The sequence below is a fragment of the Trichophyton rubrum genome (genome assembly GCF_000151425.1).
Source record: "Trichophyton rubrum CBS 118892 genomic scaffold supercont2.1, whole genome shotgun sequence".
NCBI classification, from domain to species: domain Eukaryota; kingdom Fungi; phylum Ascomycota; class Eurotiomycetes; order Onygenales; family Arthrodermataceae; genus Trichophyton; species Trichophyton rubrum.
Genome location: NW_003456428.1, coordinates 3,581,400 through 3,598,728, shown reverse-complemented (window position 1 = coordinate 3,598,728; position 17,329 = coordinate 3,581,400). Strand labels below are relative to the sequence as shown.

At 48.0% G+C, this 17,329-nt stretch overlaps 3 protein-coding genes across 12 annotated transcripts; 1 reads left to right on the top strand and 2 right to left on the bottom strand.

Moving 5' to 3' along the window:
• Positions 1-422: 422 nt before the first annotated feature.
• On the top strand, positions 423-3,037 carry TERG_01359 (transketolase; the record flags this gene model as incomplete). Of its 8 annotated transcripts, XM_003239330.1 has the most annotated exons (6): positions 423-476; positions 698-840; positions 937-1,021; positions 1,096-1,390; positions 1,497-2,860; positions 2,924-3,037. In XM_003239330.1, 6 exons carry the CDS (start codon positions 423-425, stop codon positions 3,035-3,037), a joined length of 2,055 nt encoding a protein of 684 aa, XP_003239378.1. The 8 variants fall into 8 exon arrangements, with proteins under 8 accessions (XP_003239378.1, XP_047605393.1, XP_047605394.1 ...); XM_047749272.1 differs by lacking the exon at positions 2,924-3,037 and having other exon boundaries at positions 1,497-2,923; XM_047749273.1 differs by lacking the exon at positions 423-476 and having other exon boundaries at positions 743-840.
• A 538-nt stretch (positions 3,038-3,575) lies between these two features.
• TERG_01358 (spermidine synthase) lies at positions 3,576-5,132 on the bottom strand (the record flags this gene model as incomplete). Of its 3 annotated transcripts, XM_047747751.1 has the most annotated exons (5): positions 3,576-3,853; positions 4,123-4,360; positions 4,433-4,580; positions 4,641-4,821; positions 4,940-5,132. In XM_047747751.1, 5 exons carry the CDS (start codon positions 5,130-5,132, stop codon positions 3,576-3,578), a joined length of 1,038 nt encoding a protein of 345 aa, XP_047603715.1. The 3 variants fall into 3 exon arrangements, with proteins under 3 accessions (XP_047603715.1, XP_047605392.1, XP_047605391.1); XM_047749270.1 differs by lacking the exon at positions 3,576-3,853 and having other exon boundaries at positions 3,950-4,360; XM_047749271.1 differs by lacking the exons at positions 4,641-4,821; positions 4,940-5,132 and having other exon boundaries at positions 4,433-4,570.
• Positions 5,133-6,447: 1,315 nt separating this feature from the next.
• TERG_01357 (uncharacterized protein) lies at positions 6,448-11,916 on the bottom strand. The gene has a single exon (XM_047747750.1). It carries the CDS (start codon positions 7,181-7,183, stop codon positions 6,782-6,784), a length of 402 nt encoding a protein of 133 aa, XP_047603714.1. The 5' UTR covers positions 7,184-11,916; the 3' UTR covers positions 6,448-6,781.
• Positions 11,917-17,329: the final 5,413 nt, after the last annotated feature.

Sequence of the window (17,329 nt, the reverse complement as noted above, 5' to 3'; positions counted from 1 at the left end):
GCGTGGAGCAAGTTTGATAGAAGGGCAGCCAATAAAACGCACCGCACTAGTCGTATTGCCCCGTAACATACACCGCAGTCCCCAATGATCGCCCGCTGTAATCCTACCATGAACCTGGTACCGCTGTAATCTATCCTGCGCGATTTAACTCCCAGGCCCCACCCCTTGTCCGCCTTCCGGGAACTTTCAGAGTTTTAGGCGACTTCGATATTTTTTTTCGCTTCCTCTTCTTCATCTTCTTGCAACCATCTTATATCCTCCCAAGCCTGCTGCTGTCGTTGAGAGATATTCGGATATCCAGCTTCTTCTTCACCTTCGTTAGTCTTCGTCGATTTCAGCTTCAAAGCTCGTACCGCAGCCGCCTCTGAACACCCGCTATATCCTACCCCGCATAGAGCAGTTCGATACACACACTCGCCATCATGGGATACTCAGAAGTTGACCAGAAGGCCATCAACACCATCCGTACCCTCGCTGTGAGTACACTCTACTCGAGATACAAAGATTTCTGCCTGGAGACATGGGCTCTTGGTCTTCGTTTTGGCGCTTGATTGACGGGCTATGGCACCCCGCATCGGCCTGATAGCGAGAGACCCTGAGAGCAGAGACCATCCAAGCCCCTCCAGCCCTTCTAGTCCTTCCAGAGCACTTCACCACCAAGAAGACGTCGAATTAATGCTAATTGATCCTTTTCCAGGTCGATGCGACCGCAGTCCCCAACTCCGGGCATCCCGGAGCACCTATGGGACTTGCTCCGACGTCCCATGTCCTGTTCAACAAGTTCATGCACTTCAACCCAAAGAACCCACACTGGCCCAACCGAGATCGTTTCGTTCTCTCGTACGTCAAGCCTCCCTTCATGCACCTTTATCGGAGAGACTGGCCGTCAATTGGTGGGAGTTGGAAGCAGGATGGCAGCTAACGTGGTGACCATAGAAATGGACACGCCTGTGTTCTACAATATACCCTCCTCCACCTTTTTGGATATGCCCTGTCCATGGATGATATGAAAGCCTTCAGGGTTAGTTTTGGCCTTCCCTGCCCACTTCCTCGCTTTCCTTCATCTTCAGTTCAGTCACTAATTGCCACGGATAGAAACTTGGCAGTATCACTCCCGGTCACCCCGAATCTCACGACACCCCTGGCGTCGAGGTCACAACCGGTCCTCTCGGTCAGGGCATTGCCAATGCTGTTGGTCTTGCTGTTGCCCAGGCTCATTCTGCTGCCGTTTTCAACAGACCAGGATACAACCTGTTCGACAACTACACATACTGCATCTTTGGTGATGGATGTGCTATGGAGGGTGTTGCCAGCGAGGCTGCTAGTGCTGCGGGCCATCTGAAACTTGGCAACCTGATCTGTCTATACGATGACAACCATGTCTCTATTGGTATGCAACTGGCACTCTATATTTAAATTTTTTAATTTTTTTTTTTTTTTAATTTTATTTTTTCCCCTCTGTGCTGATCTAATTTCACTTACTAACTTTTGACCAGATGGTGATATCAAGTGTGCCTTCACCGAAGATGTCTGTGCTCGTTTCGAGTCCTACGGATGGCACGTTCAGCACGTCAAGGACGGTAACCATGATCTGGAGGGCATCGAGGCCGCTATCCGAAAGGCCAAGGAAGTCACCGACAAGCCTTCCATGATCAAGATCACTACCACGATCGGTTTCGGCTCCCTTCTTCAGGGTACTGGCGGCGTTCACGGCAACCCCCTTAAAGCTGATGACACCAAGCAGCTCAAGCAGGCCTTTGGCTTCAACCCTGAAGAGACTTTCGTGGTTCCTCAGGAAGTCTACGATCTTTACCACCGCCGCTCCGCTGAGGGTGCCGCTAAAGAGCAGGAATGGAACGATCTCTTTGCCAAATACGCACAGGAGTACCCCAAGGAGCATGCCGATCTCAAGCGTCGTTTGTCCGGTGAGCTCCCAGAGGGGTGGGAGAAGTGCTTGCCCGTCTACTCCCCAAGTGACCCGGCCATTGCATCCCGCAAGCTTTCCGAGGCAGTGATCGAGAAGATCTACGATGTCATCCCAGAGTTTGTCTGCGGATCCGCTGACTTGACTGGATCCAACAACACCCGCTGGAAGAAGGCCGTTGACTTCCAGCCACCATGCCTTGGTATTGGTGAATGGTCCGGCCGTTACTTCAGATATGGCGTCCGTGAGCACGGCATGGCTGCCATGATGAACGGTATGGCCGCCTACGGCACTATGCTCCCAGCCGCTGGCACTTTCCTCAACTTCGTCTCCTACGCCGCCGGAGCTGTCCGTCTGTCTGCTTTGTCTGGCGTTCGCGTTATCTACATCGCAACCCACGACTCAATCGGGTTGGGAGAAGACGGCCCAACACATCAGCCCATCGAAACCCTCGCTCACTTCCGTGCCCTCCCCAACTTGATGGTGTGGCGTCCAGCTGATGGCAACGAGACCAGTGCTGCTTACTACTCTGCCCTTACCGCTAAGAGCACACCCTCCATCCTTGCCCTTACCCGCCAGAACCTCCCACAGCTCGAGGGTTCTACCATCCAGAAGGCTCTCAAGGGTGGTTACGTTGCTGTTGAGGCCGAAAATGCTAACATCACCATCGTCAGTACCGGATCTGAAGTCGGTATCTGTATCGATGCTGCCAAGTTCCTCAAGGAGAAGCACAACATTGTTGCCCGCATTGTCTCCATGCCCTGCTTCGAAGTATTCGATACTCAGGACAAGGAGTACAGACTCAGCGTTATCCCAGATGGCATCCCATCTCTTAGCGTCGAAGTCATGAGCACCCTTGGTTGGGAGAGATACTCGCACGAACAATTCGGTCTCAACCGCTTCGGTGCATCTGGCCCATACAAGGACGTCTATGCTGTAAGATTTAACCCATGTTGGTCATCATTTCACCCATCTCCCTGTACTAACAATTTCCTCTAGAAATTCGAATTCACTCCAGAGGGTATCAGCAAGCGTGCTATTGCTACAGTCGATTTCTACAAGGGTGTCACTGTCCGCTCCCCAATCAACCGTGCTTTCCAGCAACTTATTTAAGACAATCGCACGCGATTTTTCGGGCGCCTCTCTTGTTTCTTCTTAGAAGTCTCCTCACTTACTCATATTTCATTTACAAGAGTTAAAGAGGGCAGGGGCCCTGTTAACTAGTTAACGAAAGAGGTTTTCTTACTACTTTTTCCTCCATCAGCTAGAGTCATACCGCCTTATCGGTTTAGTTGCCCCCTTTTTCATGATCAGACGAGAAAAATTGAATATATAATGATTTCCGTTCATTTTACAGCCGAGTAAGTGTAGAGAATCGTAGATCATATTGTTTGCAGTGTTAATCTAAGGTAATATCTGCCTTCTTCCCAATGAATTTGTTCTCCCGAATCTCCTAGCCCATGCAACAAGCGGGCGTTCAATTCTAGCTATAACCAAGTACCTCCGAGGCACACCACCCCTCAATTAACTTTGGTTGGCCCTTTAACCCAATTTATTCCGATGTTAACGAAACCTTGGGAGGAAAGATAGACAAAAAGGAATATCAACCCGTTTATCAGTTAAAACTTAACTAGAGACCCAGTCGACGCATTTATTCGAGGGCCTTTCGAGCAAAGTTGGGAAGAATGAAGCTAGCACGGTGGATTTCTTGGTTGTAGTATCTGCAGAGTTTATCCTCCTCTTCTCTGCTCCACTTGCGAAGGGGCTCGCGGACGTTGCGTTCTGCATCCTTGCAGGCGACTAAGAAGCCAATCTGACCTGATGGATAAGTTGGGATAGTGGTGTATGCGTACTCGACGACGGGGAAAACCTCACGCATGAGCTTCTTCAGCTCGGTGATCATGGAGAGGTGGAGCCATTGGTTTTCAGCTAAAGGTAGAAAGCACACATGTTTACTTCCCTAGTGAGATACTCGGGAAGTAAAATGGTTTGTATGGTTAGCCTGGTCTGTAATTAGGGAGGAAATTACTTTCTTTGTAAAAGAAAAGAGTGAAATAGAAGTCGACAAAGGGATCGGGCGAAGTGTAACCTGAAATGCAGAATAAAGTCAGGATACCGCCTCAATCCGAAGCGCAAAAGAAGTGTATGAAAGCAGAGGGCAAACGAGACTAGTAAAGGACGGAGAGGCGACGAACAACCTTGAGTACTAATGACACCTCCTTCACGGAGAGCGCCATATAGAAGCTCGAAGTATGGCTTCTGGAATAGAACCTCGGCTGGGCCCTCGGGGTCGGAGCTATCTGTGATAATAACGTCGAATTGGTTCTTCTGTTCCTCGAGGAACTTGAAACCGTCACGGACATAGACCTTGGCGTTGGGGTGCTGGAATCCAACGCTCATTCCGGGGAGGTATTTCTTAGACACTCGGATGACGGCCTGTGATGTTTATTTTCAGTGTCAATTGAGCCAGTCAATTGAGGGGCAATTTAATATGGCGGGGTAACTAACCTCGTCAATATCACAGAGCACGGCTTCTTCGACAGTGTCGTGCTTGACAATCTCTCGAAGGACACCGCCGTCTCCTCCACCGATAACAAGCACTTTCTTGGGGTTGGGGTGGGAGTTCATGGCGAGGTGGGTGATCATCTCCTGGTAACTGTTGCCCCTAATATCAGCAAAACTTCATTTAAAAACCATTGTAGACGGTACAACGCACGAAAACTCGTCTCGCTCAGTGCACTGGATAACATTATCCAGGACCAAAACAGTGCCGTGGTCACTGCTCTCGAAGACAAGGACGTCTTGGTAATCGGACTTCTCATGGTGAAGAATCTGGTTGACCCGGAGGTTCATGGCCTGACCAGGCCACATGTCGGAGACTTCAGAAAACCATCCATCTATAGAGGCAAGAATCCATTACAATTAGCAAATTAACATAAAATTGGAATAAATGAAAGAGATAGCTCTGTGTCTTGTGATTAGGGGTCTGAATATCTGTACTGTTTTAACACATACCCTTAATGGTGGGGTGGGTGATCTCGCTCATCTTTGCGGTGGAATTGGAGTTATGCGGCGTTCTAACAGTGTGATGAGATAAAGATTTAGGTTTAAACCTGCAGAGAGTCGGAGGCAGCGAGCGGCTGGATGGTATCTTTAAAGATAGACGTGCAAGTTGCAATGTTTTATGGTGAAGGTGAAGAACTCCCATACAATAATATAGAGGAGTTAATCCCTTTTTTTTTTTTTTAATTTTTTTTTTTCGAACCTTGGGAAAGCCCCGCCATGGCCTCTTTTATAGTCACGTGTATGATGACAAATAATTGCTTATATAATGTACTTGTGTTAGCTAAGCGAGTATTTTCTCTTTGAGGCAAACAGCTGGTGAAACTTCAGCATCCATCAGCATCCATCAGCACCCGCAGCAACAAGGACAAGGCGAGCGGGATGGAACAGGATACACCCCTCGAAGCCCCGGGATAAGCAAGGAATAATTGATGTTGGCTCTGTGGCCTTATACCACATGTCGTGATAATCCCAACCCCTGGCTTGGAGGTCACAGGGACCATGGTGGAAGCTGGGGAGGGGGGCCAAAATTGATCCTGTTCACTGATACATACAGGTGCTTCCCACACATATACATCTGAGACCCTGCACTGCTTGCAGGTAACTATACGGAAGCTCTTGATCATCTTCTCCTGGAGATGGTAATTCTGGCAGTTGGAGAAAATTTCACATACTAGGCGGAGTGCATGTGTCTTGGAGCATCACCTAGCACGCTTGTGCGAAGTGTGATTTTCGTCAATTGACACAGGAATAATTACGACGAAACAACCGCAATTTCTACTGGGATATGCTATTGGCTGGGGATGCGGACTACAGTTTACGTCTGGGTGCCATCCTGAGCCTAGGATACGATCCAAAACCAAAACGCAATTACCAGAGGATATGCCCACGACTTTCAAATCACTGTACATATCATCCCTGGCCATGACGATTATATCACTTCCTGCAAAGAAATGTTGGCGGCTACTTGCAGCTCTCCTCCAACTACATTGTAATGGATACGGCCGACAACTTGCAGTTGTGGCCAAGAAGCAACAGAATTCTCACAAAGAGGATACTACTACGGCTGCAATGCAGATTTTCCAATACTAGTTCTCAATGTGGCGAATAAAATCGTGTGAGCATTGAACCTGCCTATGTATTATGTCAAGCTTCCATCGGCAGTTTAACAGTAATGGACACTTCACTAGTATTATATACAGTAACTGTCTAGCAACTTCTTCCGCCCTCGATTGGTGAAAACACAAAGGCACCCAGAAAAACGCAGAGGATAAGAAAGAGAAGGATTTAATTAAGCTTAGCTTTCGGGAAAGAGAACTCAGACCAGGGAGCTCAAACATTAAGGTGCCAGATATAAAGGGGTCAAAATTAGCTGGTAAGGAGTGTATGAAAGATATATAATGAAACCGTGACACAGGCGGTAAAGGAGCGGAAGAAGTGAAATTATTCCTACTGGGTATTTTTGCCGGCCCCATGAAAGGAAAAAGGAATGTAGAAATTAAGTAAGCGGGGGAGTGGTACTGTATTTGCATCAATGGTGGCCAATTAGTGAAATTATTTCCAGGAACCGATGCCCTCACGCAACGGTGGTATGGATTGATTTGTCGTAGTACGGCTCAGGAGTAGGAGTTGGGTATGAACTCGCTGGGAAGGTAGCTATTTCGTACTTGTTTGGTGTGGTGAAAACCTGGCTGGCACTGGCGCTGCTTGTGCAAACGGGGGACGTGGAAGGATCGGTAAATTGCACATTATGCACATTATTTGGTAATTTCATCAACTCCTGGACTTTCTTTCTTAGGCTTTCGACTTCGTTGGCCTGGGAATTGTACGACTGAAGAAGACTCTGGTGCTGCTCATGGAGGGCATGTAGCTGGCTTTCAAGGCCCTTGACGTGTTTCTCCTTGCGTTCTCTAAATGCCCGTTGAGAAGCACGGTTTTGTGCTCGACGTCTCTGTATAGCATGTTAGGAAAATGGGTATATATGTAGCAAGTGTATATGTTTCGACTAACTAAGTGCATGGAAGTGACAGGGCCCTTTTGAGTTGACCTTCGCTCCCTTTGATCTCCATTGTCTAGTGAAGTGGAGTCGATGTATTCCAGCGGAATCTTCTCCTGTGCTGGGTAGAATGGAATTTGAGGGCTCCCGTACGAAATCACGTAGGGAGAGGGTTCAGAAGGGCTGACGCTTTGTCTCATATGCTACAACGCAGTTAAACATGTTATATGCCGCCAATATGAGAAATCGAGCTTACTTACATATGTATCCGGGCTAGAGGATTCGGAGTATGACTCGGACTGGCTTTCATATGGCTGCGGGGCGATAGGGTAGGCATAGGTGTTGATGTTAGGTAGTGATGGCAACGCTTCATAGAATGCCATGGTCACAGTGGTGGCCTGTTGATAGATGAAGGCAGGCGGTAAGAAAGGGTAGGAATTAAATAATATTGTTCAATCCGGATTGATCAACTGTCTTGACCTTAGGGTGAAGGACGAACAGAGTGCTAAGAGCCAGAGATGGAATACGATGATGATTCTTGAATTCTTGGGAGAGCAAGTCCATCTTAAATCTAGAGGAGCCTTCAGATCAAGACAGGGTTGCATCCTTCGAGCGATATAACCCATGTCCATTCGATACTTATCTGCATCTGTGCAATCCTGGAAGCTTTGTCAACCACTAAGAGATCTCCCACAGGCCGGAGCAGCAGACTCGAGTCATCGTCCAATGGGCTTTCAGCGGTAGTGAAATTCTACACGTACCGCGGGCTTCAATTCGGAACAGGGTTTCTAGCCACCGCAGCCGGGGGGCGTGACAGAGTAAAAGAGAGAAAAAAAGAAAGAGGAAAATGGGGGTTGAGGGTTCCTCTTAGTCCACTAGAGAAACCCTTGGTCTGGCCTAGGGTCAACCCGGAATACATGCACATTCACAGTATTAACATATTAATGGAAAATCACACCAGCTTGTTAATGGAACTGAAGGCGCAGTTATTTGCTTGGGCTTGGAGGTCTTAAGGCTATCCCTGTCAATAGACCGTTGAAAAATATCGGTAGACCAAAAGCCAAGAAGTCGCTTCAAAAGACTTGACTGTCTGCTTCTCCTTAAGGCACTTGATATTGACGATAAAACGCAGAATCTGCCTGTAGGATAGGTACTAGACAGGGAGTGTCGGATCAGGGTACCGTACTCATCCCATGATGAAAGATTTTTAAATTATCTGCCGCGATAGCAGTTTACCACCTCAAGGCTGGCCGGTTCGTCAATCTGCAAAGACAATCGCTTTTTAGTTATTGGGGGAACACGATGAACCTGGAACGGGAGCTGCCCCAGGTGTAGTGCATGAAACAAGCGGCTATTAAAATTTATCGTATGTACACTGAGCACTGAGGCCCCGTATTATTGGCCGAGAGTAAGGTAATAACCTTGACCGGAGTTGACGAACAGCTGGATAGTGGGGAAGATTATCAACGAAGCAGCTCGGTTTTCATCATTGGTAATCATATTCCTTGCAGATTTGGCGGCCAACCAGTCGGCTGGTATTATCCCAAGGATATAAACGTTAGTTTCTGTATATCTGAAGATGCATTATCAACATTTAGCCGGATCAGTGACCCGGAGAGGACTCAAGGGGGCCTGGTAAACAGGCTTGGGCATAACAATATACGCCGCAGGGATTCCTCCTCCCACCTGTTTTTTCGGCATTTCTCAAAATAACTGAGCAGAGGAACACAGGCATAGCGCAGCCTGCACAGAGTACTCCGTAGAACTCTCGACTAGTCCACCGTGACCAATGCGCCGTGACGGGGTTGCGCCAGTTTGGTCCCTGCAGGAAGAATTGACGTTGAAAAAGAGGATGAACTATATTTAGAATTCTGGAGGCTGTGCTTTGTCATCCTTGTCGCTAGTTAACCCTAAAAAAGTTCGGCATCCCTGTCCACCAGCAACAACAACGACAGATCGATCGAGCACTGCCATCTTGACTACTATTTATGTACTTTAGACGACAAGATAACCACACAGCTATGTTGCCGACACCCCAAAAATACTCTCCGGAAGTGATTCTGCATCGCAGGGAGACAGAGGCACCCGTCTCCAGTGTGACCCTACCTGGAACCTGCGCCAACCTTGCTGCATTCTGAGCCTGGCCTGCATCGACCTGCAATCGAGTTCTGATACCTGAGGTCCTCCTTGATTATGTGTCATTACAATCTTTTCCTTTTGCCCTATCTTTTTTGCCAGTTCTATTTGTGGATAACACCCTAGACCTGCATATGAGGAGGTCGCTTGGTCTACGCTAAGGCGATGCCTCGTTTACGCGGTTTCGGTCTGAAGAGCTTACAGAGTCATTTCCTCAAGATACCCAACTAGCTCCCTGTCCTATTCCCGCCCTCAGCGCTTAAATATGCAGGGCTATGTGGGAAATGGGGCCAATTTGAAGGCTAGCAGCCTTAAGTCGGCATATTCAACTTGTACTCCGGAGGGGTATACTCAGTATTGCCAGCTCCTCTCTACCCTTCCAACAACCCCCGCTAGGCTGAAAAAAAAAATATTAATAAAGGAAATGGACGACTGAAGATCTAGGATTTGAAGATAATACTGCGATAAGCTCTGTCAAGGTGGCCGGATGCGCCCCCTAACTGATAAACTGCGTCCCTAAATGGAAGGATCATTGCATTACATGTTCCCCGTGATTCAAGTGTTTTAATCACGGGAAAAAAGAGAAGCTGTACGAATTTTTATATGAATAAGCAGCCCAGTGTCTAATTGACCGGCTCCTCGAAAGTTTGCCTACTACCCACTTGAACAGCAGTCCAAACCCTTATCTACCCCTACACGGAATTTCTTTATCCTGGGGACATAGGAGTTTATGAAATTTATTGATCAAATACCCATTAATAATCTATATCAACGATCCTGAAGGTCCTACCCATAGGTATGGGGATAGTGCTTGTAGGCTGGTTCCTCCCTTATCTCTAATGGACCGACAAAAAAACACTGCAAACCACATCGCGATAATCCCTAGACTACCCTACCATTTGTAAGATGAACTGTACTCCAGGCATCTCCTTGGATGGCTAGATAAACTGATTATCCTACGATGTTCTACTGTGAAATGCAGGAATCTGAGTCAACCTGTAAGGATCGCTGTGTAGTTTGGCCCCAAGACCTCTCATAAAGGCCCAGAAGCGGTGCCAAGCGGCACATTCAAGGAAGTCCGTCTCTACAACTATGCCCAGAGACTTCCTGATACCTTTTGCACCTAGCTGCCGTTTTCTCCCGGGAATGATGAGAGGTTGCATCTGAAACCGTGCGTAGCGGATACCATTTTAACCTCGACCCTTTTTGGTCATCACCACGATGAAACGGCTAGAGTCATCTGGTGAAGCCACGCATTGGCCACAACATATGATATGATTGGCTTTACATCCCCCATCATTCTGGCTAAGAGAGAGCTCCATCCAATAAGCAATGTCTACACATCCAACGTCTGTGAGCAAGGATATGATTCAGCGTGCAGCATATGCATTGCATTACATAACTCTGTATCAAAACGAGTTTCATATATTGAACAAAATACTCCGTGCCTGACAGCTTGCTGGTGGTAAATGGCACGGCTGTCGGTGTGACCAACTCTGCAAATCCCAACATTTAGGGAGCTCAGGTCTCTAGCTGACATGGTCACAGTGATCTCGGAAGGGTACCGTGCTATTCTTATGACGATCTCAAAGACCACTCTGTGCCTGAAAACAGGTTTGACAACACGAATGCTTGTGACAAACACATGGAGATCAGGTCAAGTGCTTTGGAAGTTAGGGCAGATCAGACGAACACGGTACGATTCTCGTAGGAACTATGCAAGCCCTCGATCTTCGTGTGGTCTGACGAGGGCGACTATTGATACCTAAGCTACAGAATTTTGAGATAGATCAGCCACGCATCATCACTCTTTTCCGACTTCCCCTCCCTTACTGCTAGAGTATATCGAATAATATGCGAATATGCTTTAGCCAGATGGACGGCAGCACAGACTTCATTTATCTATGCACTTCAGCAACACCCGTCCCTGGAATCGTCATCTAACCAGCAGCCTTCCGTCACAGCTTTCAGGTTTGCTTACGCTAGCTGATGTGTATCCATTGGCTAGTCTGTCCAATATTCCCCAAACAATATTCCTAAAATTTTGAACCTTTTCAAATTTACCTGAGCTGGATTAACATCCATCGAGGCATTCCATAATAAACACTAGGCGACTACTCCTACGCCATGCTGATTCCCGGATTATCCCAGGATAAAATTCAGAATTGCCGCCGTATTTATACTCCTAGGCCTCTTTTCAGAGCATTAACAGGGCGATTGATAATTTCGGGTTCGTCTGGAAAGAGCAAAGAGCCGACACACAAATTACCCATGCTAAAGCCACACGAGGCTCAGCCGTGGACTCTCGATATGCAAGATGAAGATGGACTCTATCTGATACTCAGCAAACGTCAAACTGCAGCCAGATCATAAGTCGTTAAATAATCACCCGATGATGTTCATGCGGTCCCGGCCGAACTACCGTTTTCTCCCCTTTACCTCCTTGCTGAAGGTTGAAGTGATGGGTTCCTGCGCAGATATTGCATTGAAGGTTGAGTGCATCATCCTTACCTTGATCATCCTTACTATGCCTTGATCTCAATTTGGGCGCTTCTGGTGGCTCACTACCAAGTGAGAATGATTGAGTAGCGGAAAAATCTCGCTCTAGTCCTTGCATGGTTGTTATGGTTGATGAATGTTTCGTGAAGCGGATAGTAAACAATGCCCACCCATCATATTACGCCTCCAGCACCTACAGTTTAGCCGAGAAGCTCCTTCGCTCTCCCCTAGATCCTCGCCTCCAGCGCGGGGATTGACAGAGATTTTGGCCATCATAACCCCAGTTCAACCTTCTTGTACCCTGCCACGAACGCCGACGCAGGGTTGTGAGCCGTAATTGCGAGTAATTTTTACATAATATATGCTCCGCTGCCGAGGAATCTTCCAAGGAATGAGATGGCTATACCCGGTGAAAGCTGCGGAAGAAAAAGAGTCATCGCTGAAGCCTTGCCAGCACGATTTTTTTTTGGTTCAGGCTGATGGAATCGAATCCGTGCATTCCCTTGGGACCTTAACCTTGATACTTCTCAGAGTCTAGACAGATCTGAAGCTAAAGGCAGAATAGCGTCCCCTAGTTACGAAACGAGGGCTTGAACCTCTTCATACCCCTATCCTTTCTTTCGCCAGCTCTTTGAAAAAAAAAAAAAAAAAAAAAAAAAAGAAGAAGAAGAAGAATATCTTATACTTTGAGATGTCCAAGCACTGGTGAGTGAAAAAGGTAATCCTAGCGAAGATTATCGTTTGTCTTGGGTACCAAGATGCCAACAAGGGGAGGATTTGGGCAGGAAGCAAGGCGTTCGATCAACACTGATCAAAGAGAATAGCCAAAGAAAGGGTGATCGCGAATTAACGAGAAGGCCTCGCTCAGACAAGAGAACGAGCACTCCTTGTCGTAATCGTATACGGAGGAATCAACTATCGGTTAACAGGATGACGTTTCAGAGCATGCATACTCGATGTGTCACAGACGTTATCTGATCCTCTTGTGCTAAACAGAGACACCTCTCTGAGTTTACCGCAGCCAATCCGGGAAATTCACAAGACCTCTGATGTCGCCAGCGCCACCACCAGATGGTGCATTGGACAGCTAATTGGTCGTCAGCAAAGGCAAAGTGAAAAGAAGAAACAGTCACCAAGACCAAGACAACGGGAAGAGGCAAGACAAAAAAAAGTCTCCAAAGGTGCCCGTGCAACGGAACGAACAGAGTTGTTCGTCGATATGGGCCGAAGGGGCTATAGTACGAAAAGGCAAAAGGTGTCTAAAGAATACTATCGAATGGGCTGGCGGCTCCAAGCCCTCTTGGTGCCTCGCGGGCCGATGTTATGCTTTTTGGGCTTTGCCAATCGCAATGCGTTGACCTCCTCCATCGGGATCGCATATCGTACACGCCTCTCTCTCCACAAAGTTAGTTGACTAGTTAGCTAGCCTAGTTGGCAACAACGCCGTGTGGCTTTAAAAGCAAATACATGCTTAGGACGATTCTGGAAAACTGCCTTAAATAGTTACTCCGTAGTTAGTCAGAAGTAAAATACTCGTAAATAAGGACGCCTTCGACGCCTTTTGTGCATATACGTTCCATCTCCAAAATAGTCATACTGATGATAGAGAAGGTGTGATGTCGTGTCTACCAATATCATTTCAATCCCTGCTTTGGGGCGTTGAGTATCAACTCTTCTTCTCCATAATTATTAATTGAAGCTAGGCAATATTCAGCCCTCATCCCGGATTCACTTTGCAGTCCCCGTATGGTCGAACCTCCCATGTCACCAAGTTTGATGACTTGGTACCACATCTGTACGCCCTACAAACAACACAACACTGGTAGCTGATAGAGAATCTCAGCCACCTTCACATGCTCGGTTAAAGGCCAGGTACATACCTTCGGGGCCTATTCTTGATTAGAGGCTTCGCCACAAAGTGTAGTTACCTTCATTTCGATCATCTTTCCACACACGTCAGATTGTTCCAACTATGTACATCCAGGAAGGGCCAAGATACAATACGTACTGCGTAATTGCCGGTGGAAGTATACATATACTGATTGTTGACATGAACCACTGGATCAATGAGGATTTTGCCTTCTATCGATCCGTCGAGTAGGTGTGCTCGTGTATATCGTGACAGAGCTGGGCAGCCTTCACGCTGATAGACTGATACCAACTGGAAACGTCCATGGCAGTAGCTTCAACAGGACTTCCAGTGCGTGGTATAAACCAATCTAAACCCACAAATCCCCTAAGCTGTCCCATTTGGTAAGAATCCGCGAAGATTGGGAGAATTAAAAGTCCAGCAGCATTGATACAATACAGCAATGGAGACCAATCGGCCCATTTACCTCAAAGATATCCTGGTGTTCCCTCAGAGTGAAGTTCTTCATGCGTTGGAGGATGTTTAACGTTGCTGAGAACCAGGGACAGCAAGGGTCTGGGGCTGTTAACCTGCACGGCAGCTCTCAGTGTCCTATCCTCTTTGGTTCTTCTGAGTTCACACTTGCCAGCCATATAAGCTGGAGGCCAAGGAGCGTAAGCATGTCTCATCAGATGTGACGTATAGTGAAATAGGCGCGATAAGCGGGTTGGGGGGATTATCGATAAATATCGCTCATTCAAAACCTGATTAGTTTTGACTGAGTAGTATTCCTTTTCCTTGTAGTACTGAAGGAGGCCATATATATACACCGTTTGTCTTAGCACGACTCCTAAGACCCCGATTTACGAGGTACTTTATACGCAGTGAACCAGACTTGCAAATGGAAGTCCTGTTGGATGGCTTCTTGCCTCCCTTCCCCGCTGGGAACTAGGGTAGAGGTGTATTCACATGCGGGTATTTGTATACGGAAGAAACGAGCAGATGTCGTCCCCTGTCCTGTCCATGTATTGGCGGGCTATCGTCCCGCAACCGTAACCTTTAACCATGTTTATGGAGGGGAGGGGGGTGGAGGAGAGGGCACCAGGAGTTGAACGGAGAGCAAGAGATCTTCTCCCAGCTGGTCTCTCGAACCCCCATTTTAGATGAGTTCAGTGGAGAGACAGATTGGAAAAAAGAAGGAAAGGTATGGAGGATAAATTGATCTGCACGGGGATTGCCACCTGCGCAAGAAAACAAAAACAAAATTAAAGTAAAAAGCCATTTTGAGATATATTATATGCTTTTTCGTTGCTTTTTTTCGTTCATTATTTTGCTTTTTCTCACTTCGTTATCTGTTTATTCTCTGACGTTGTTTCTTTGGGACCAGTAGTAGAGTTGGCAGGTTGGAGGTGATCTCTCAAGTCAGGCTTGCAGCCAAACCAAGAAGATAGCGCGGCTCCGTTCTGTGGAAACTTGATGTATAGAAATGGAGTACTCCGAGGTCCTGGATGTTGGATACAGCCCATGTACCCAACTTGGGGTATCGTCCGGCCCATCAGACTTCGTTCGTATGCAAGGGAAGCATACCAAGGCTACACAGCATAAACCTCAAACCACCAGCTTCCATGTGAAGCTGAACACGCGGAAGTGAAGTCAAGAATAGCCTGAGAATGTCTTGTATCTGTCAAGCAAAAAGCCATTTCCTGGGGAGGCGATGGCGAAAAGCATGCTCAAAGGAGAAATGGCTCTTTACGGTGATGAATTCCGCGGTTGTCTGTGAGATGCGTCGTTAGTGATCGAAGATCTCTGTAGATATGCAGACATCTATAAAGAAAAAAAGGGATACGAAAAGAATCCTTGATTCTGTCACACGACGGACGCCGACGGGTTGTGAGCTGGGGAAGAAGGCAGAAGAAGGATGGGCAAAGGGATAAAAAAAAAGGAACAACGGGTGAGTGACGAAGTGAGCATGACATGGATGTATTAGTTGCTTCGTTTTCGTCCTCGATCATATCGATACAATGATACGATATGATATATTGATAATGATAATAATAATAATAATAATAATAATAATGGTGATGATGATGCGCAGGAGGTATATCTTGGGTTCAACTCCATGCTCCGGGCTGGCTAAGCTCTCAGCCTCCCCTCTGCCAGCCAGAAGGCAAACTCCACTCTCATCTCTCATCAAGTGAGAAAGAGAAGGAGAACGACATCTCCAGCCCTCGCTCCCTGGCCCAGCTCCACCGAACCTTGAGACTTGCAGGACATAGTGCTCCATCCAAACAAGCATCGTAAGCCATGGACCAGCCAGCCAGCCAGATAGCCCAGCCCAGCGAGCCGGCTGCCAGGCCGCACCATCCGTGCTCCTCCGCCTCTCTCGAAGGCAACACACACTTGCCCTAGCCGTACTCCGTTGGTCTGTTGCAAAGGCAAGCGATGTGATGAGACAGGCATCGGAGATGATGGAGTTGAAGTTCAGGGGAATTCCCTTCTCCTCTGGCGGCCCCCCAGGGGTCATGGACCCAAACTGAGCTGGACAACGTTCAACCTCCAGCTTTCAAAGATGCCTACTCCGTATCATGTCACTCTCATTATTCACCAAAGAAACGATCGAAGGCGGGCGAAAAGGGAGAAGAAGAAAAGAAAAAAGCAACAAGGAAAGGCTGCAGAAACCGTCGCTAAGTTTAATAATTGGCTTTCTTAATTCAACGGGAGGGCTAGCCTTTGCGCTAGTAGTAAAGAGTAACGCTGACTGAAGTAGCAGATCTTTCGATGAGGACCCCCCAAAACCGAGAGATACCGAGGATATATCTTTTGCAGCAGACGGGACGCAGACCAAGGAGGAAGAAGCAGATGTATGGGCTAGATGGTTAGTTCCGGGTGTACGTGACTGGCTACTCTGCTAGTAGTACGGAGTATAGTAGTAGTATTCCAACGCCACCGGAAATAAGGATCGAGGCACCGGCGAGTGAGCGAGCGAGCGAGAGAGGAACAGAAGAATGACCGAACCGACCGCGGACCAGCGTATCTGCCCGTTCTCGTAGAGAGTGGATGATGAAACAGATGCATCGTTTCACTGCTCTTTCTGTCAGCCAACGCCCACAAGCTCGCCAGGGGGGCCCAGCACCTGCAGCAGCACCAGCAGCAGCCAGCAGAAACTGCCCGTAAGGAACCCGAGAGACAGAGAGAGTCCCAAGTTGCAACGGCACCAGAACAGCCTGGCCGGACAAGGACAGCCAACGAGGAGACAGAGGATGAGCTGGGGGCTGCATCCGGACGGGGCCCTGGTCATCGTATCGAAAAAGGGCTCTCTTTGCTCTGCATCCGAACCCTCGTCCTTAATGTCTTCACAACTATAGCCTTATATCTCGAGCTCTCTCTCTTGGTTTTGGGAAAACGACCATGGCGCTACCGAAGACGAGCGGGCCGCATGCCAAACCACGCCATCGTTCCCTTTAATCTGCTAACCGTTGCCGTTGCCGTTGCCGTCTGCTTTCTGCTGGCATCCTGCTCTCGTCTCTCTCTCTCTCTCTCTCTCTCTGTCTGCCCTGGGTGCCGGAGGAAGGGGGGAGAGACGAAGGGGGGATCCCATGCAGGGCGTGGGGAGGCCGGCCACGTTTTTAGCTGGGCAGAGCCGGGGGTGTCTGGCTGCTGCTGATAATACGATAGAGAGGATCATGATATATGTCGTCTCTGCTAGTGCTCTTGCCGGTACTGCTCCTCCACTGGTGTCGATGCCGAGCCGTTGCTGGCTGCTGCTGGTACTCCGTAGTGGTGATGTCAAGAGAGAGAGCTAGCCGGTGGCGTCTGAGAGTACTGTAGTTAGTTGAACCGCAGACAGCGAAGTAACACGCAA

Excerpts from the sequence above, each read along its gene's own strand:
- TERG_01357 (XM_047747750.1), bottom strand. The coding sequence starts at position 7,183 with ATGAGACAAAGCGTCAGCCCTTCTGAACCCTCTCCCTACGTGATTTCG.